Source organism: Canis lupus, chromosome 5 (genome assembly GCF_011100685.1).
Source record: "Canis lupus familiaris isolate Mischka breed German Shepherd chromosome 5, alternate assembly UU_Cfam_GSD_1.0, whole genome shotgun sequence".
Classification (NCBI taxonomy): Eukaryota; Metazoa; Chordata; class Mammalia; order Carnivora; family Canidae; genus Canis; species Canis lupus.
In genome coordinates this window covers 19887274-19908022 of record NC_049226.1, presented here as the reverse complement: position 1 = coordinate 19908022, position 20749 = coordinate 19887274, and the positions used below count along the sequence as shown (strand labels likewise).

General features: G+C 46.3%; 1 protein-coding gene across 5 annotated transcripts in view; it reads left to right on the top strand.

Annotated features, from left to right (window-relative positions):
- The first annotated feature begins 667 nt into the window (after positions 1–667).
- The window catches only part of TTC12 (tetratricopeptide repeat domain 12), a 45063-nt gene continuing 24981 nt past the window's right edge, over positions 668–20749 (top strand). For 2 of the 5 annotated variants that reach the window (XM_038536142.1, XM_038536138.1), the window contains exons 1-7: positions 668–732; positions 2457–2523; positions 7839–8002; positions 8726–8747; positions 9378–9455; positions 10480–10601; positions 15257–15316. In XM_038536142.1, coding sequence (XP_038392070.1) covers positions 2472–2523; positions 7839–8002; positions 8726–8747; positions 9378–9455; positions 10480–10601; positions 15257–15316 — 498 coding nt within the window. In that variant the 5' untranslated portion in view covers positions 668–732; positions 2457–2471. Of the gene's footprint in view, positions 733–1009; positions 1082–1162; positions 1379–2456; positions 2524–7838; positions 8003–8725; positions 8748–9377; positions 9456–10479; positions 10602–15256; positions 15317–20749 lie in introns of those variants that run through there. The other 3 variants (XM_038536143.1, XM_038536141.1, XM_038536140.1) reach the window with 3 other exon arrangements.

The following is a 20749-nucleotide window of genomic DNA, read 5'->3' as shown; positions in this document are numbered from 1 at the left end:
TCTCCAGGAGGCTGAAATATGCATCCTGCCGTTTCTAGGCCACAGCACAGAGTCCACAGACTCTACTCAACCCATGTTGGATCCAGCTGGCCATGTCTGGAGCCCTCTGCCCTCCTGGTAAGTTTCAACCCCAGGGGCTCCTCATCCCCTACCCAACAGGTTTCTGAAACAGACCCACAAATTTGCCAAGAAGTCCCACGTGTTTCTGAACATTAGTTTAAGCTCAAGATGGAACCTTTCCCAAAATTTGCTTTCTTCCCCTTTTCAACCCAGCACACTAACACTGAACTTTTGTTTTAAAAAAACAGACTGGAATCTCTTTAAAACGGTGTATGCATTCGAAGATGCATGCTCACTGTAGGTCTCACGTTTACCAGTAAGCAAAACCGGATTCACAGCCAAGCCTGTCTCTCCCAAGCCCACCGCAGGTTGTCCCCCTCTTTGGGCCAGGGATAGTAAGCTGATGGGAGTGATACCCCGACCTTAGAGGAAAAAGAGGCGAAACCCTGGCGCAGGCTCAGGGACCTGCTTGTGCTTCCCGGGGAGGCCCGGCTACCAGCTCCGCGGACACCTAGCAGCGAGCTCGCTGCGGAACCCCAGCGCCGGCCACGCCCACTCCCGCGCTAGCCACGCCCACTCCCGCGCTAGCCACGCCCCCGCCCCTGGCCACGCCCCCGGCCCGTCCGCGCCCGCCCACTGCCGCCATTTCCTGTCCGGCCCGGGGCGTGTCAGGTCAGTGTGGCGGCGTGGCCCGGGGTCTGCCCTGCGATGTGGTGCGGATCTGGCCGTCAGCGCCGAGCAGAGGATGCTGTGTGGGACCCGGCGGCAGAAGGGCCCGTGTCGGCCGTGGCGGGGTCCTCCGCTTCCGGCATGGGGGCCGGTGGACGCTGCAGAGCGGTTGCCAGGCAACGGTGCCGTCGGCCCCGCCCCCTTGCGCGGGGCGGGGCGGGGCGGGGCGGCGAGCGGGCGGCCGGGTTCCCCGGGGCGCGTCTCCTGGGCGGCGGAGGGCTGGGCGCGGGCTGCGTGTTCTTACACCCGGGCAAGTGCTGCATCTTCCTTCTGCCCCGACCACCTGGGGCAGGTCAGCTCGCTTCACTAGGCCTCGGTGCTGTATGTTAGAGCCGGAAGGAGCCCTAGCTCGCTTAATGAAGCCACACGTCCCCACCCCCGTTTTGCAGATAAGGGCGCCTCGCCTTTACCGCTCGTTGCACGCCTGGTGCTTTCAGTTAACCCTCTCTCGGTTCCTATTACCGTTTCCATAGACTGAGTTAGGCTGAGAGAGGTTGGTGGCTTGAGCTGAGGTCACACAGCTTGCAACTGATGGAGTCTCCGGGTCGCATAACTCCCACCTTGCTCGCGGCAGAGTTCAGATTTCCAGGTAGCGGGGCCTACGCAACGGCACTACCACTAAACCTAGCCATAAATCCTAAACCTAGCCATAGATCAGAATCAGCCCAAGAGAGTTTAAAATTAGCCATACCTGGGTACCCTGGCAAGTTGACTGTGAAGCTTTGGTGCTAGGAGGAGTCTGTGTATTTAACAAGTTTTTGCCTGGTTTTTATGGTCTGTGGATGAACTTCGGGAACTACTGGGTATACCACGAAGCCTGTTTACTCACAAACCACAGAGAAGTAATACATCTAAAGTACCCAGAAGGAGAAGAGATGCTGGTGCACGGCGGCATCGAGTTCTGATCCCTTCGGCCCATTTTTAGCTTCTCTTCGCTCATCAGAAACAAGCCACAGGCTTATATTTTAAACTAAGTTTGGACAGTGAAATGCAAATACTCCAGTTCCTGATTACTAGTCGCACAGCCAGGTCCAGGCTTCGGGCTGGGTGGGCCTTTCATGACCAGAGTCAAGCGTTAGTGTCCTTCTCTATTCCTGCTAGCCTGTCAGCCTCTGGCCTCCTGCCCTCCTTTACACCAGGTCCCAGAATCACAGCAGTTGATGTTGGCTTTTTCTTTTCTTTTTTTTTTTTTTTAAGATTTTATTTATTTGTTTAAGAGAGAGAGAGAGACAGCGCCAGAGAGCACAAGCAGGGGGAACAGCAGAGGGAGGAGAAGCAGGCTCCTGGCAGAGCAGGGAGTCCGATGTGAGACTCGATGCCAGGACCCTGGGATCATGACCTGAGCCAAAGGCAGACGCTTCACCAACTGAGCCCCCCCAGCCCCCCCAGAATGTTGGCTTTGGAGAAACATTTCGCAGAGCAATTTTCCCACTGGAAGAGAGGGTTGACAGCTTTCCAGAAGCATCACCACAAATAATGAGTATCCCTTGGCCTTAATAGCAATCAGAGTGAAATAGATCACCCTGCTGTTATTCATGACATTTATGAACACAAATCCATCTTAAAAATAATCACTTGGCTCTTGGTTTTAGAAGCCTAATAAGCCTGATAAATTCTGTTTAGTGTTTTATTAGTATTAATTTCATCACTTATGCCGCCTCCCCCAGGTGTTCTGGTTCACAATGGCTGATGAGGAAGATTTGCAGAAATTTCTTAAAAATGTGGATGAAATCAGTAAGTACCAGTAAATCATAAACAAATTAAATTCTACATTGGCGAGGTGGAGTGACTGAAGAGAAATGATCACTCTGAGTTAGTTCCCAGGCTGCCTGATAGGTTTATGACTCTAAGGGAAAATGTAATTGAAATTAAACAGAAGGGGTATTGAGAAGCAAGTAATATTAGAGCCTGGGGTAGTATTTTGTGGCTGTTAATTGGTATTAGAGAAGCCATTAACATTCTGGTTGGAATTGAGACTGACAGCCCTCCTCCATATTTTGTCCCCTTCTGTGTGGAATCCACATCAAAGGAGCCTAGCTGTTCCCTCTGAGATCACTCAGGAACCTTGTAGATCATTCTGGAATCCCTCTTATTTTAGGGCAGAGCCATTTCTGATTTTGAGCTGCAGGGGCAAAATCAATTGGCTTTCCCTCAGAGTCCATCTCATTACATGGATGGCTCATGGCTGTCATACCCCAGTCTCTAGGGAAGAAGTCCTCTCCTTCCCCAGCTCAGACAGGTGGGATCTCAAAGGACCTTCTGTGATCCCACAAATCACATTCAAGAGATTCCCAAGCAACTGGTTTCTACTCAGACTTGAGGGAGCTCGTTTGATGATGGAAACAGGCAAACCAACAATCAAACAAACCTTACATATCCAATGGAAATATGTTGAAATTGCTCCTTCCGGCAGGCTGTTTGAACCCAGAGGACTAAAATGGTTTTAAAAATAGTTTGGGTAACTTGATAACAGACACATCCATAATGCATCCTTTATGATCATCCACAGGCTCTCCTCTGCCCCTCCCTAAATGTTGTTCTGCAGAGTTCTGGCCTTGGCCAGCTTGCTGCTCACATTTGTCTTCGGGTGCTCTAGTTCAGGGACATGGATTTTCCTGCAGCCTGTCTACTCACCACCCCCACATCTCTCTTGAGCCTCAGACTCTGCACCAGCTGTCCTATCCGTAGCACCCCACCAACACCACAAACTTAATGCGTCCAAAATCCAGTGATCATTGCTCTGCCCCTTTGCCCTCTTCCTCCCAAATAAAACCTACTTCTCCTACCTTCCTCTTCATTCTAGTCTCAGTTGGTGGCAAGTCCAGAAGTTTACAAGTCACCTTGGATTCATGCCACCCCTCACCCTCACGTTCAATCCGCCATCCAGTTCAGCTTCTCCAGCTCTGTCCTCCCTGCCCTTCCCTTTGTTCCGGTTCTCTGACCCAGACTGTTTCAACAGCCCCCTGATTGTTGTTCCTGCCTCCAGGCTTGAGCTCCCCACAGAGTAATGTATCTCAAATGCAAATCTGACCCAGACACTTCTCTGCTTGGATTCTCTCAGCAGCCACAATAAACTTCAAGCTCTCATCGGGGACTTAAGTCCTCCCATGACCTTGTCCTTCCCTCTTGCCTCTCCCTCTCTCTCACTTGAGCAGCAGCAAACTGCTTCTGGTTCCCCACACATCCTCTGATGGTTTACACACTGCATGTTGCCTCTGTTGTTTCCTCTGCTTCCCCTTCTTTCTTTACCTGGCTTGCTTTCATTCATGCTCAGCGTTCTTCAGGTACCATCTATCGCAGCATCGGCCGTTAGGACTCTCTGTGGTAATGGAAACGTCCTGTAACCTACACGGTCCACTCTGGCAACCCATAACCCCATGCAGCTGTGAACCTTTGAAAGGTGGCTAGTGCTACCCAGGAGCTGACTTTCTAATTTTCTTTCATTTACAATTAGTTTAAATTTGGTAGCCACGTGTACAGGTTCTGTACATTCATTTCCTAGGCTCTTGCTATGTACTAAGTATTGCTAGGCTCTGGAGACTACAGGAACAATAACCAAGAACTCCCTTTCTTCCTGGTATCTAGAGCCCAGTGGAGAGAACAGATATGAAACAAATGATCTCTAGTGTGATGTGTGATACAAAGAGAGATTTGCAAAGTACAAGACACTAACTCAGTTTACAAGTTGTATTAGTCTGGTTGGGCTGCTGTAACAAAAGACCACCGGCTGGATGGCTCACAAGTAGAAACTTCCTTTCTATGGTTCTGGAAGTGCAAGATGGAAGCATCAGCAGGTTTGATTTCTCCTGAGGCCTCTCTTCTTGGCTTGGAGATGACTGCCTTCTCACTGAGTCCTTACGTGGCCTTTTCTCTGTTGTACACATCCCAGTGCCTCTTCCTGTTCTTGTAAGGACACCAGTCCAGTTTGTTTAGGGCCCCATCCTTATGACCTAATTTAACCTTAATTACTCCTTTAAAGGCTCTCTATCAGTAGTCACACTGGGGGGCTAAGGTATGAGTGTATGAATGGAGTGAGGGCCATACTACAGTCCATTACAGGAGTTTTATAAGGTTTTATAAGTTTTATAAGTTTCCTAAAGCATGAGATTTAAGCAAAAATCTGAAGTGTGAATAGGAGTCAGTGGGGCACTGGGAAGAGAGCAAGGGGATATTCTAAGTAGAGAGAAAGTAGGTACGAAAACTGGGAGTTCAAGACCACAGTGCCTTTAAGAACCTGGAGGCATATAAAGCTCTGTAAGGCTGGTGAGAAGAGATAGCAGAGAGAAGGTCCCATCTGAGTCAAGAAAGGCGAGATCAGGGAAGACTTTGGAAGCCACAATGGGGAATTCATATTCACCCTGCGAGCAATTGGAGGGTTGACTCAGTGCGGGGACATGATCAGATTTACACCTTAGAAAAGTCATTCTGGTCATGGCAAGGATGGATGTAGAGATAAGCACATGGAAGGGAAGGAGGACAGATGCTGGAAGCCCAGGCAGGAGGCTGTTAGGACGCTCCAGGGAAAAGAGACCGGCTGGGTTTAGAGTTGTAGCAGAAGGAATGGGCACGAGTAGATGGACTTGAGATGTAATCAGGATTTACTTGACAAGCTTTCGAGTTTGATGGCTACAAGGGCAGAGAGAGAACAAAGACTCAAGAATGAGTCTTAAAAGTTTTGAGTCGAATGCCAGGTGGATGGTGTGGCCATCTGCTGAGATGCAGGACATTTGGGGGAAGAACATTCTGGTGATTAGAGATTTGGGGAGAGGGGTGCACTCAGAGGGGAAGGAGGACAGGCAGGTCAGGATTGATGAGTTAGACATCACAGCGAAGATGTTCAGAGGGCACTTGGCTTTGCAAGTCTGAGCCCAGGAGAGAATAGAGCTGAGCATGTCCATTGAGGAGGCCCTGGCTTATACATGGTATTTAGAGCCATGGCAGAGAATGGGAATACCTAGGGAACTGGTCCTTGAAGAGAGAAGATGGCTTAGGCAGTGCCTTAAGGCTCACCCAGTTTAGAAGGTGGGTGGGACGGGGGAGCAGGAGCAGGCGAAGGAGACCAAAAGCAATGGCCAGAGAGGTAGGAGGGTGACCACAGGTTTATCCTGTGTCCTTAAAAGACTGATTTTTTTGTCTCTTCTTTGTTCATTTTGTTTCTTAAGTTCCACATGAATGACATCATATGGTATTTGTCTTTATCTGGTTTCTCTCAGCATCATACTCTCTCTCTAGCTCCATCCATGTTGTTGCAGATGGCAAAACCTCATTCTTTTTTTATGGCTCAGTGATATTCCATATACCTGGCTATTGTAAATATTGCTGTAATAAACACAAGGCTGCATATATCTTTTCAAATTGGAGTTTTTGTGTTCTTTGGGTGAATAGCCAGTAGTAGAATTACTGGATCACAGAGTAATTCTTGTTCTAATTTTTTGCACCAGTTTGTATTCCCACCGACAATGCACAAGGGCTCCCTTGGTTGGAGGCAGTTTTTTAAAATCCGTGGGAGAAGGATAAGATGACTTGCTTGGGTGTGATACCGTGACTTATAATAAAAAATACATATTTTTATCTTTGTCCCTGTGCCTGGCAAAGAACTCCTAAAACTCTTGGAACTTCTAAGTGATAAGACAGATAAAGTCATCTTTATATTCATGACAAACCCCTTTCAATCACTTCTGAGCTCATGCAAATGAGTGACTTTTGGAATGAGTGAGGATGGGTGCTGGTTGCCAGGGGAACCAACCCTGTGATAAAGTTCCAACCCCCTGGGAAGGCGAGAGAGACCCAAAGTTGAATTAATTGTCAATGGTCAATAATATTTTAATCAGTCCTATATAGTGATGCTTCCATAAAGCCCCCAAAGGACCAAGATCAGAGAGCTTCCAGGTTGGCAAATGGAGATTTTGGGGGTGGGATTCACTCAGAGAGCCTGGAAGCTCTGCACCACCTTCTCATGTACCATCTCAAGCCCTATCCACCCCTTGCATTTGGCTGTTCCTGAGTTGTATCCTTTTAAAAAAACTGATGATCTAGTAAGTAAAATGTTTCTCTGAGTTCTGTGAGCTGCTCTAGCAAATTAATCAAACCAGAGGCGGAGAAGGTGGTGGGACCGTCTGAGCTAGCCATTAGGGCAGAAGCATAGGTGACAACCCGGACTTGCAACTGGCATGTGAAGTGGGAAGTGGAGAGTAGGTGGTCTCATGGCACTAAGCCCTTGACCCGTGGGATGTGACACTACGTCAGGTAGATGGTATCAGAATTGAGTTGAGTTATAAGACACCGAGCTGGGGTCAGAATTGCATGGTGATGTGGGGGAAAACCACACATGGGCACTGGTGTCAGAACCATACTAGGCTAGCAGTAGGCTTGCTGGACAACATTGCAGAGCCAGTTATGTTAGGACCAGCTCTCACTGGTGTCCATCTGTCTTTATCTGTACTCCACATCCATAACAAAGGCCTAGAAAAGTGGGAAGTTGGATTTGGAGTTGTTTTGTCTGGCAGGTAGGTTGGGAGGGTGAGGGAGTTCAGTATGTGGACAGGTGGCCGGCCGAGTGATGGATCATGGGATTTGAGCTGAGCAGGCCATAAAGTGAAGACTGGGAAGGAGAGCTTTTAAGTCCTTCATCAGGTTCCACACTCAGTGCGCAGTTCCCTTAAGATTTTCTCTCCACTTTCTCCTCTGCCCGCCCCCAGGCTCCCTCACTCACTCCAAAATAAATAAATAAATCTTAAAAAAAAAAATTAATGGATTTCATGCTTGAAAGTTGATGTGCTTAAATGTGCTCACCACACATGCAAAAATTGAAATTACATGAGGAGATGGATGTGCTAACTAACCTTATTGTGGGATCACTTCACCATAGGCCGGTGAATCAGATCATCTCACTTGTGTACCTTCTCCTTGCACAATGTTGCATGTCAGTCATATGGCAACAAAGCCAGAGAAACAAAAGTTCTTCCCTGTGAATGTTCTGCACCATTCCTGAGTTGTTTCCTTTTGAAGACCTTGTTTGGATGTTTCACTTCTGATTTCTACACCTCCAGCCAGTTTAATCCAGGAGATGAATTCTGATGACCCACGCATACAGCAGAAAGCTATCCTGGAGACAGAACAGAGGCTACTGTATACAGAGGAGGTCCCGGAGGAGGATGGGTGCCGGACCACCCTGAACAAGACGACGATCAACCGTTCACAAGCTCCCATGGAGGTTTCTTTCTCTATTATGGGGTTATATAAGCAGATGCAGAGAAGAGGTCTACATTGGAGCAGAGGAAATGCTAGTTTAACCTCAAACTATCTGGAGAGGCTGAAATAGTCTCGCATTTTTAATTTTTTAAAAGATTTTATTTATTCATGAGAGACACAGAGAGAGAGGCAGAGACACAAGCAGAGGGAGGAGCAGGCACCCTGATGTGAGACTTGATCCTGGATCCTAGGATCACACCCTGAGACAAACGCAGCTGCTCAACCACTGAGCCACCCAGGGATCTCAGTCTTGCGCTTTTTAGACTCACTAGATTTATTTTCCATAATGAAGTATAAACTCTGATTTTTTTTCTTTGTCTTTCTGAGTCATCTTTAAACAATGGGTTTATTTTAATGAAAATTTGGCCTCTCCCCCCGCCCCTGAGCTCATGAGCAATATTTAAGCTGTACTGTAAAGGTAATATGTTCTGCCTCATATTTCCAACTCCTACAGCCACAGCTGGGGTCTCTTGACCTGCTCACTCCATTACAGCTGTGCCCTTAATCAGATCTCCTGGTTGAAAGCAAGCCCTATGAAATTGGGGCCCTTCAGTATTGATGGTTAGAGGAAATGACCCTACTTCCCCCTTGTAAGGGATCTGCCTTCTTGGTTCGTCTATGTATAAGTCAGAGAATGGTTTTTGAAATCTGTTTTTTTGTTTTCATGATAACCTGTGCCCTGCAGAATGCAGATGAGATAAACTCAGGTAAGGACAGCATCTCTCTTCCTAATGTGTGTTATTTATTTAGGATCAGTGTTTATTGATTATAGCTCCCAGATCCTTAAATGATAGCCTCTGGGCTTACAAAGAACCCATGAACAAAAACCAACTGATCAGCCAATTCTCTTACTAGTCAGAGGGGATAGCACTCAGAGGCTTTTCTCTATTTTCTCCTGGCCAGGCTTTTGTAAGCTGAATTCAGCTTTTTTTTATCATCCAATTTACTCTTAGCTGCTCAAGGGATCTGGGTAGCTTGTCTGTTGCCCAGCTCAGAAGCTCATTATGCTAAAGGGAACAAAAAAGTCTGCCTTTAAAGAAAAACTTTAAAAGGCAATAATTCAAATGTGAAGCATAGACATAGCCATCATGCATAATAATACATCACACAGATTACCATTTAATGTCAAATTAAGAAAATTGTCATTTATTTGCCTCAGAATCTGTGTGCATGTGTGTGTCTGTGTGTGCATGCATATGTGTGTGTGTGCTCCCATATGTATGCATGAGATGTGCGACTCTAAAGCTCTAAAGAAGCTTTCTTCTGAATTTGAGCTAAAGAACTGATTATAATATTTGGATTTTTCTCTTTAATACTTGAAATTACCCTGCTGTCAGAAGCCTTCTTGGCATCTATGGAGTTGGATGCAAAAGAACGTGCCAGGAGAAGAAGGGAAAACAGAGTCTTAGCAGATGGTAATTGTCAGTCTTCACTTTTCAAGAGCCGGGATGATTTGTGCAAGAAAGATCATGAGTCTGCCTGCTGATATTTGAGGATGGAGAGACTCCTGGTTGGTGGGGAAGGAGGGGGGTTCGTCATGGGCTTGAGGCCTTGGAACCAGACACAAATGACGAGTGATTGGTGTCTGTCCCCGTCCCTGTGCAGCAGGCAGGGAGCAGGATAGAGCCCTCCATCAGCCACCACTGACAGACCTCTCTCTAAAGCATCTGGGGGGTGAGGGGTACTAGAAGGGATCAGCACTGGGTGTTATCCTATATGTTGGCAAATTGAATTTTAAAAATATTTTTAAAATATTTTTTTTAAAGTTTAAAAAATTTTTATTAAATTTTTTTAAATAAAAAAATAAAATCCAAGTCAAAGGGAAAAAATAAGTAAATAAAGCATATTGAGGGACTTAGCAGATCAGACAGAGGGTGGAGGGTCCTGAGCAATCCTGGGAAAGTAGGGAGGGATGGACAGGAGGTACTGTGGGCTGGCCTGAGGCACAGAAAAGAGGTGAAAATGAAAAATGAAACAAGAAAACAAAGATGTGAGAAGGGAGAGAAGTGAAAGAAGGGGGGGTCATGTGTTTGGTGGGGTGACACACATGCAGGATGCGTCTGGCACTTGGGCACCTCCTGGCGGTGTGCATGCTGTGGGTTTGAACACTTCCACCTGGGCCAGAAACTGGCTCATTTGGCCCTCTTTATGAGACATTGAGTGTGTAAACTTGGTCTTTGTGGCACGCTTGGGAAGGTTCTGAGTTTTGAGGCAGAAACCTTTACTTTTTTTCTGAGAAGCTACTTGGGATGGGTTTGGAGAAAAGAGTCCTTAAAGAGGCCAATCCTGAAATGTTTGCAGAGAAACAAGTGACAGGCCTCCTCTGGATTGATGGAAGCTCTGACCTCTGAGGCAGAATGGCAAAGTCAGGGGAATAAAGAATGAGAGAGTTTCCCAGTGCGTGGGGAGAGCTCACCTGTGTGACTTCTGTTCTCCTAGCCCTCAAAGACAAGGGGAACAAAGCCTTTGCCAGAGGCGACTACAATGCAGCTGTCCTGTGCTACAGTGAGGGTCTGAACAAGGTGAAGGACATGAAAGTGCTGTACACCAACCGAGCCCAGGTCAGTGAGCCAGCACTGTGTCCGTGGCTGTTCTCTCAGGGGACAGTTGCCACAGAGCTTGTGAAACCAAAGATGAGACTAGATGGTAGCAGTGTTGTGCCCAACAGTGTTCAACAGGTGGTTCTGGCTGGGGTGTGGTGGAAGCTGATTCGCAGGGACCAGCACTGACACCACCGTCCAAGTTCAAGCCGCCAACTTGCATGGACAGAAGGAGGACTTGGGAAGAGCTACATAGAAACGGTCCTCTGGGAGGTACATGCCAGCTCCCACATATCACTGAGGGTAAAACCAGGGAATGAAGCAACCCATAAGGACGGATCCTGCCATCCGTGGCATGGCCATCCCCCTCTTGCTGGTAGCCTGAACTCCTCAGGGTTACTCTCAGACTCATTGTCTCAGTCCCTGTTGGATTCAGATTCCATGACCGGGGTTGGCTGGGTAGCTGATAGGCCTAAACCCAAATTCTTTTTTTTTTTAAGGTTTTATTCATGAAAGACAGAGAGAGAGAGAGAGAGAGAGAGAGAGGCAAAGACACGGGCAGAGGGAGAAGCAGGCTTCATGCAGGGAGCCCAACATGGGACTCGATCCCGGGTCTCCAGGATCAGGCCCTGGGCTGAAGGCAGCGCTAAACTGCTGGGCCACCCAGGCTGCCCTAGACCCAAATTCTCAGAAATTTTGAGTTTCTGAACTCCCTAATACTTCCATTTTATATCACAGATGAGCTCAGTTTCGTGGGACACCGGGTGACAACCATCATGCAGATGTTTATCATCTACTACTTAATGAAGGGACAAGGTTGATAAATCTCAGTTGAAACAAAAACCTCACATCACATGTGACCTTATCTTTGAAAAGCACCTGAGCCTGCCTGTGGTAGAGCTCTCTGTGGCTTAGGCCTGAAAAAGTGGCAGATTTATGGGCATAATCAGGAGATGTCAGCAGGACCCATTTGAGGTGCACTTGACACCATGTCGTTGACAGGAGGAGCCCTCATCAGCTCCAATTTCTGTAACTCGGGATCAGGAACGTCCTGCTGTGGGAGGTCGAAGAAGAAGGTGGAAAGCAAGAAACAGGGCATTTGGAGGCCAAGAAGTCTGAGGGTGATAGTGATTTAATGATAAATGAATCTGAGCACAGTGTAACCGTAATAGTTTGGCAGTTTGGGTAAATCAGACTACAGTCGATTTGCCGCTTGCTTAGCCCCATTTCTGGAGAAAAATTGATATGGGGAGTCAATTTGGTAAATAAAATGGCAAGAGGTTTACTTAGTGGTCATTGGCATTTCATCCCCCTAACGAGATTATAAACTTTTCCATATACTTTCCCCCTCCATGCTCTATTTATAATAGATGTTTAATAAATCCTTGTTAAGTTACCTAAACTGAAGGAACAATCAGTCCATTTAAGGGAACTAAGTTTCTGTTGACACTTTGAAAGAAGCATTCAAATGCAAGCAATTAATATGATAATTGTAATTCGTTTTTACTTTTCCCCAGATTTGGTCTCCAAGCATTTTCCTACTGGGGCTTTTCCAGTCTTGTTACTTCGAAGTTATTTGAAAGTAGTAAAATTGAACTGCTTTTAAAATGTTACATAATTCAGATTTATATCTAGTTCAGATGGTCTCCACACTGATCTGTCTAAATTAGTTACATTTTTTACTGTACTCAGGTTTAAGCAGCACTTTGATGAGATTCTGGAGAATCACATTAAGAATGGGTGTGGATAAAAATAAGCAAATGTAATGAAGAGCTTTGGGGAAGTAATTCCTCTCAGCTTTCCCCGAAGAGAAAGCTTATTGAGAGACAAATAAATGCAAAATGTGCTGCCTGGTGTTATGAACCACCGAATCACCACTGACTATTTTTAAAATGCCTCCCCTGTTTGTATGCAGTGTTAGAAAACACTTAATAAGGAGCCTGTGAATTGAGTGTTGCTGCTTGCTAGAGAAAAAAAGCAAAAAAAAAAAAAAAAAAAAAAAACCCAAAACCTACCCTTTCATCTCTCTGTTTTTCTCCTGGAGTTAATGTTATGATCAATAGATTGCTGGTGTAATTTAGATAAATCAGTAGTTTAATTGCCATTTGGAAAAGTAGTTCTTTTTAAAATGTGGAAAAGCCAAAGAGAACAGGGAATTTATAGGGTTTTGAATCCAAGCCTTAAAAAAAAAGAAAAAGAAAAAGAAACAAAGAAAGAAAAAGTAAAAAGCCGTGTAGAGAAATTGTTGGAGCCCACGTATGCATTTTCAGAGTCTGTATGTCTCCTGAATAGCAATGTCACGGAACTGTGGCTTCGTTTGTTTGTCTAAAAGGATGCTGAGTCTCCTCCTCGCATCCTCTGATTTTCAAATGAAATCCCAAGCCCCAGGGGAAAGGATGGTGCTTTATGGAATGGACAGTTCAAAGAGTGGTTATCTTCAATTAGTACAGAACCCGAGTTAATGAAAGCACTATACAGCAGCTCCCTTTCTATCCGTGTGAAAAGCTGTATGGCTAGTGCTTGCTCTCTCCTCACGTAGGATGAATGCTTAGATCCCCTGTAATTGGCTTGACCACGTAAATATCTCAGAGTTCTTGATGAGAATGTCACGGTGCCCTAGGACAGTTTAGATCAGGGGCAAACCTACACATGTATCAGCTCTAGTTGGGGTGACTCATGAGGGCTCTGGGAAAACCTCTCATCCTCCAGGTACCTGGTTTTCCTTTTTTACACCAGAGTGATCATTGCTGCTTCCTGGGAACTTTCCAAAAGAAGAGTGCGTAAAGTCTATTTAGTTCATCTTGATAAGAACTGATTGACCGCTGTGTGTCCAATAATTAATCCAGAGGTAGAGGAGCTGTTATGCTTGCTGTCACACAGCCCTTCGTTACTTTATGTGCCATTAGTTCTTTGAGACTATAAATGAACTCAATTCAGTTTAGATTGAGCGGATCCCAGGATTCTGAGTCAATTCTTGATTTTCAAGATTTTCCCCAATTCTAGGGGATCCCAAAAGAGGCCCCTGGAGCTTTTGGCACCGATGGATCATAGTGATGGTCTGACCTTTAAGTGTCAGCCCGTTTTCTCCATCTCTGCCTTCTTGCTGTGCTTATTTTATTTATTTATTTATTTTTAACGATTTTATTTATTTATTCATGAGAGACACACACATACACACAGAGAGAGAGAGAGAGAGGCAGAGACACAGGCAGAGGGAGAAGCAGGCTCCATGCAGGGAGTCTGATGTGGGACTCGATCCCGGGACTCCAGGATCATGCCCTGGGCCGAAGGCAGGTACTAAACCACTGAGCCACCCAAGGATCCTCTCTTGCTGTGCTTATGAGGCAAGAGCAGAACTTTATCTTTTTTTTTTTTTTTTGTAGTAATAGCTTTATTGAGATATAATTGACATAACATGCATTTCACCCATTTGAAGTGTACAACTCCGTGTTTTTCACATGGAGTTGTGCAACCATCACCATAAGCAATTCTAGAACATTTTCAGGATCCCAAAAAGAAACCCCATGCCCTCGGAGTAGTCCCTACCCCTCCCATTCCTCCCGTCCACCCCCACCCTCAGCCCAAGGCAATCACAAATTGGCTTTATATCTCCATAGAAAGAATGTCTGTTCTGGACATTTCATATCAATGATGTCATGTGGTATTTTTCCTTTTGTGTCTGGCCTCTTTCTTGTAACATGTTGTCAAGACTCATGCATGCTGTAGTATATATCAGTGCTTCCTTCCTTTCTATTGCCAAATAATACACCATTGTATGGATGGACCACATTTTATTTATCAATTCATTAGTTGATAGACATTTGAACTGTTTCTGACTTTTGGCTCCTATGAATAATGCTGCTATGAACACCTGTGCACAAGTTTTTATGTGCACATATGTATACACCGAGGAGTGGCGGGATCATTTGGTAACTCTGTGTTTAACCCTTTAAAGAGCTGCCAGACTGTCCTACCAAAGTGGCTCTACTTTATATTCCCACCAGCTATGTATGAGGGTTCTGATTTTTCTACACTCTCACCAATGCTTGCTACTATCTTTTTAATGCCCTTTATCATTTGATTTCCTTCTGGAACATCCACAGTGAGGTAGACTCTAGAAGCCAGCTCTTTCTTTGTAGATGTATTTCACATGCTACGTATTTTCTTTTGCCTTTCCAAATCCTTCTCTGCCCTGCCTTCTGTACCCTGGGGGGCTGACTCTGTGGACTAGTCCCCTGACTTATCAGCTTTCTAGCTTGCATTTGGCTTCAGCCAGTGAGATCAGAAGGAAGGAAGGGAGTGAGAGTTGGGGTATTTATTCTCCCACCTGCAGCTCCTCTAAAGACCTCAGCTCCCCTCGGCAGCACTGTTCACAAAGCTGTCCTCTCCTGTTCGCCTATGGCTCATCCCGCCCCTTCAATCCCCTGCTGCCAGCCTTGGGGTTCTGTAACATTCCTGCTGGTTTCCCTGAGCCTTGCCTTTAGCTTCTCAGTAGTTCCTTCATTAAACTCAGCCAGTGTCGAGGTGCCATCCGTCCCCAGCTGGCACCCCGACCGGCACAGGTAGTGGCCAGTCACCTCTCATCACCTGTCTCTCATTGGACTGCTCTTTCTATGTTAACTGGAGACCGTTTGCCTCAGAAGTGTGTGTGAACATAGCCATTTGTGTCGTTACAGGCTTATCTAAAACTCGGGGACTACCAGAAGGCAATAGTGGATTGTGAGTGGGCTCTGAAGGTAAGAAGAGAGATCCTTTTCCACATGATGGAGTCAGGCTGGCGGGGCCGGGTCCAGAAGTGAATGCGGGAGAGCCACCAGTGTTTCCTGGTGGCTGGGCTGTGAGCTCTGCAGTCAGGCCTGACCTTCCTGATCTGTAGAACAGGACCCGTAGACTTGTCGAAGGGTCCTGGTGAGGTGTGTAGAGCACTGGGCTCACAGGAAGTACTCCAGAGGAGCTTATGCTGGGGTTGCAAGGTTTATATCGCCAGGGCTCAGCCCTTACTGCTGTTTGGGGGCGCTCTGCTTCCTGTGGAGGTGGGAGCGCCTCCTTCTAGTTTCTAGAACCAGCCATGGGAACGTGTTCTGCAGTGTTGCTGTTCTTCCCCACCAGTTTGTGCTTTCCTCCTGCTCTAGTAATTTGGCACATTTATGGTGAAATAATCAGAAGACATAATTGCCATTGTTCAGCCTGGAGACTGCCAGTCAGGACTCGGGCAGACCTCAGAATGCTGTGCATGGTGTTTCCTCTGAAATCTGCCAAGAGAGATCATTTAAAGTGAGGTGAAGTAAGAAGTGTTGGTGGAAATAGTATAAGCGTTTTGAAAAGAGAAATGTCATCATCACTCCTCAGGGACATTACTTCAGATGATTGAATATTAAAATAAGTCTTCATCCTGTTCCGCGAAGTCGCTCTGTCATAGGGGCTCCAACTAGATACCTGAAACCAGTGTTTCTCCGACTTCCTCACTGAAGGGCTGCTGACGGAATGAACGTGAGCCCCTGCAGGGTCTACGAGCAGAGAGCATGACATTTTTTTTTTTTGCTGGATCTGTTTTATCTTAAAAATCCTTGCAAGTTAAAAAAAAAAAATCCTTGCAAGTTTTATATTGTACTCCATGAAATTTATCTGTTTGTCTTAACATCACTATTATTTTCTATAACTTATAATCAAGTAAAATTGAAGTGCCAGGAGAACATACCAGGTTTATGCTCTGGCACAGATTTCTCCAGTGCAGCACACACGCCCCAGCATAATGAACGTGGCCCAGAGTAAGAGCACGTTTTGACAGCAGCATACTGGCCACACCTCCTTCCTTTCTTCTTTTTTATTTTTTTAAAGATTTTATCTATTTATTCATGAGAGACAGAGAGAGAGAGAGAGGCAGAGACATAGGCAGAGGGAGAAGCAGGCTCCCTGTGGGGAGCCCCATGCAGGACTCGATCCCAGGATCCCGGGATATGCCCTGAGCCAAAGGCAGACGCTCAACCACTAAGCCACCCAGACGTCTCTCCTTCCTTATTTCTTATTGAGAGGATAAACAAGGGACACGGGTGAATTAGGAACTCACTTTACTATTGTTCTTTATAAAACACTAGGGATCCTCCAAAGCTGACATGTGGCATGCATGATTTCTTTATCCCGATACAGCATGTCAGCAAATCCTGTCCCATCATGTCAATACAGTCTTTTTTTTTTTTTTTCAATACAGTCTTAAAGTTACAAGAACTGCCCAACACTAATGACATCAGGCTCTTCACAGCCCCTGCATAAGTCCCCCAGCCTGCCTCCTCACTTTATGTGATCATGGTATTTTCTGTACCACCATTCTGTAAGAGAAGAGAGAGGTAAGGATGTTTTGCTCTGTTATTCCAACAATGATCACACAAGCCACCATTTGCTGCATGCCGGCCATGAGGCTCACGACATCCTATTCTCTTCTCTTGGATACTACTGTTATCCTCATTTTTTCTGGCAAGAAAACCAAGCTTCGGAGATTAATTAACCTGTGCAGGATCACAGAGGTAGTGTCGGTCTGTAGGGCAGTGCTCTGAATCATCTCCTACATACAGCTTCTCCACTGGAACCTGAGACTCCCCTATCCCTGAGTGTGGGCCTTGTTCCCTTCAGTGGAGGAACCAGGATCTCCTGGCGGGGTTTCCAGGAGTATCCGTTCTGATCTGAAAAACACCAAAGAGGGAGTCACACTATCATCATGCTGATTCAGGATAACACACTGGCCTATTCCCAGACGTTAAATGAAGCACGATGTAATTAGCACTGAAACCAGAGCAAAGTAGGCCCAACAGAGCTGACAGTGAACATCTCTGACCCTCAGCAGCCGTTGTGAAATGCCCAGCGAGGTTCCCCATTGAAGAGGCTCGGGTAACCCCTTGTGGGGGTTGGGGGAAAAGCATAAGGAGCTCTAAAATTAACGATGATTGGGTCTGTGTCAAAGCTATAAATGTAAAAGTTTCACTCTCTTTAAAAGTAATGCACCAATAATGCATGTCAGTGATATTCCATTATTAATATTCATACTTTCATGCCAATTTAATATTTTTGACACTATTGAATTGGTAGAGACAAGCTCACCCGATGATATTTCAAGATTGATGTTCTCTGTCAGGGAAGAGAAGGTGGTGAAGCTGGTTTCAATTAGGATCAGAGTCATTTCTCTCTTGGCAGATTCTTTCTGCATGACAAAACTCCATCTTTCTCTGAAAACAGGGCTCCTTTTAAGGGAGTCCGGGGCTCACCTGAGAAAATGCTGGTGACCGCTGACAGGTGACAGAGGAGATTGGGGAGCAGTGAGACCTCTGTCAGCGGCCCTCCACATCTGCATCCCAGGCGGGCAGGGTCACCATGCTGCATGATGGCAGGAGCCGGGCTCTGAGGGCCCCAGCTTAGTCTCCCCCTATTATAACCCCGATTCTCTGCCCAACAAAGGGAGAGTGGACATCTGGCTTCCATGAACACTGGTGTTTCTTTTCCCTCGGACCCTCATTCTCTTCCCACCCCCTCGGCCTCATCCTTCATGGATTCTCCAGGGTTAGCTCCCTGCCTTCCTTCTTTCTGCAGCTTCTCGCTCAGAGCTCCTGTCTCCTCTCCTGGGTCCAGCTGGCCCTCAGACCCCCTTCCCCATCTCCTCCTCCCCAGGCCACAGGGCTGTACTTGAGCTACCTCCCGGAGGCCTCTGTGTGACCGTCCGGGCACCATTGGAAAGATGCTGTGTCTAGCAACGGGCTCTTCATCCTCCCCTCACCCTTCCCCATTCCTGGCCCTGACTTACTTCTTTCTGTTAATGACATATGCTGTCTTCCAGGCCCTGAGCCCCAAACCTGTGACCTGACATCCTCCTCCCTCTTTACCATTTGTCTGTGACCTACTCTGGCATCTGCACTTCCCTCCCACCACCACCAGACAGATGCTAACCCCTCATTCTGCGGGGACCACTGTCTTGCTCACCCTTCTAGCCTGGCCCTTCCCTGCCCTGCTCCTGCCCCTCGTCCTGGCCGGAGGCTCCCCATCCTGTCTCCCCTCAGCCTAGGACCTTGCTCTCAGCCCATTCTCCTCCTTCCTTCTGTCTTCACCTCTCCATATCCTTGGAGACCCAGCTCAAATCCCTACTCTGCACGATCTTTTTAGGTCCTGCCTCGCAGAGTAGATTTCCCTCTACTCAACTGTTGTAGCACTTTTCTGAAGGAGAGTTGGTGTCCTTTGTAAGCCTTTGGGGCCTGAGTCAGATGGCCAGATTTTAGATCCCAGCTCTTCCACTTACTATGTGTGACCTTGAACCTCCCCAGCACCTAGTTTCCTCATCTGTACAATGGAGATAATGATTGTCTTGACTTCACAGAGTTGTTAGAAAGTTTATATGATATAGTTCCCGTGAACTGCCTAGAAAAGACTGGATAGTAATATATTATTGTCATTAATGCCATTCACTTAGCAGCGTGTCAGGAAATAACGCTCATGAAGATACACCTATAAAGTCTTCTCCAGGGGATCCCTGAGTGGCTCAGTAGTTTGGTGCCTGCCTTTGGCCCAGGGCGTGATCCTGGAGTCCCGGGATTGAGTCCTGCATCAGGCTCCCTGCATGGAGCGTGCTTCTCCCTCTGCCTGTGTCTCTGCCTCTCTCTGTGTGTCTCTCATGAATAAATAAATCTTAAAAAAGGAAAAAAAAAAGGCTTCTCCACGTGGGACAATCATCACTGCCTCTTCTATCACTGTCTGGCTTTTTTTTTTTTTTCAATCTGCCCTTTTGGTCTAAAACGGATTGCTGCTGTTCTGGCCAACATCCCACTTCTTTTTCTTTTATTTATTTATAAATTTATTTTTTATTGGTGTTCAATTTGCCAACATATAGAATAGCACCCAGTGCTCATCCCATCAAGTGCCCCCCTCAGTGCCCATCACCCAGTCAGCCCCTCCCCCCCACCCACCTCCCATTCCCCCAACCCTAGTTCATTTCCCAGAGTTAGGAGTCCCTCATGTTCTGTCTCCCTTTCGGAGATTTCCCACTCATTTTTTCTCCTTTCCCCTTTATTCCCTTTCACTATTTTTTATACTCCCCAAATGAATGAGACCATATAATGTTTGTCCTTCTCCGATTGACTTACTTCACTCAGCATAATACCCTCCAGTTCCATCCACATCGAAGCAAATGGTGGGTATTTGTCGTTTCTAATGGCTGAGGAATATTCCATTGTATACATAGACCACATCTTCTTTATCCATTCATCTTTCGATGGACACCGAGGCTCCTTCCACAGTTTGGCTATTGTGGACATTGCTGCTATAAACATCGGGGTGCAGGTGTCCTGCCATTTCACTGCATCTGTATCATTGGGGTAAATCCCCAGCAGTGCAATTGTGGGGTCGTAGGGCAGTTCTATTTTTAACTCTTTGAGGAACCTCCACACAGTTTTCCAGAGGGGCTGCACCAGTTCACATTCCCACCAACAGTGTAAGAGGGTTCCCTTTTCTCCGCATCCTCTCCAACATTTGTGGTTTCCTGCCTTGTTAATTTTCCCCATTCTCACTGGTGTGAGGGGATATCTCATTGTGGTTTTGATTTGTATTTCCCTGATGGCAAGTGATGCAGAGCATTTTCTCATGTGCGTGTTGGCCATGTCTATGTCTTCCTCTGTGAGATTTCTCTTTGTCTTTTGCCCATTTCATGATTGGATTGTTTGTTTCTTTGGTGTTGAGTTTAAGAAGTTCTTTATAGATCTTGGAAACTAGCCCTTTATCTGATACGTCATTTGCAAACATCTTCTCCCATTCTGTAGTTTGTCTTTTAGTTTTGTTGACTGTATCTCTTGCTGTGCAGAAGCTTCTTATCTTGATGAAGTCCCAGTAGTTCATTTTTGCTTTTGTTTCTCTTGCCTTCATGGATGTATCTTGCAAGAAGTTACAACATCCCACTTCTGATGAGAAGCAGGCTAGGGATTCCCCCAGGACTTCTAGATACCTAAGCTTGCACTCTTAACCTCTTTAAATCTAGACCCTTGGAGGGCATCCCTGGCACAATGCCTCACTCAGAAAAGGGTTCAATTAATTAACTGGATGTTAGAAGTGGTAGTTGTCATCTTTGTACCACATCATTGCCCCTGGAGTTATAATAATTAGAGGCAGGCAGGTGCAGGGTCCCCTGTGCAAAGGCCGTG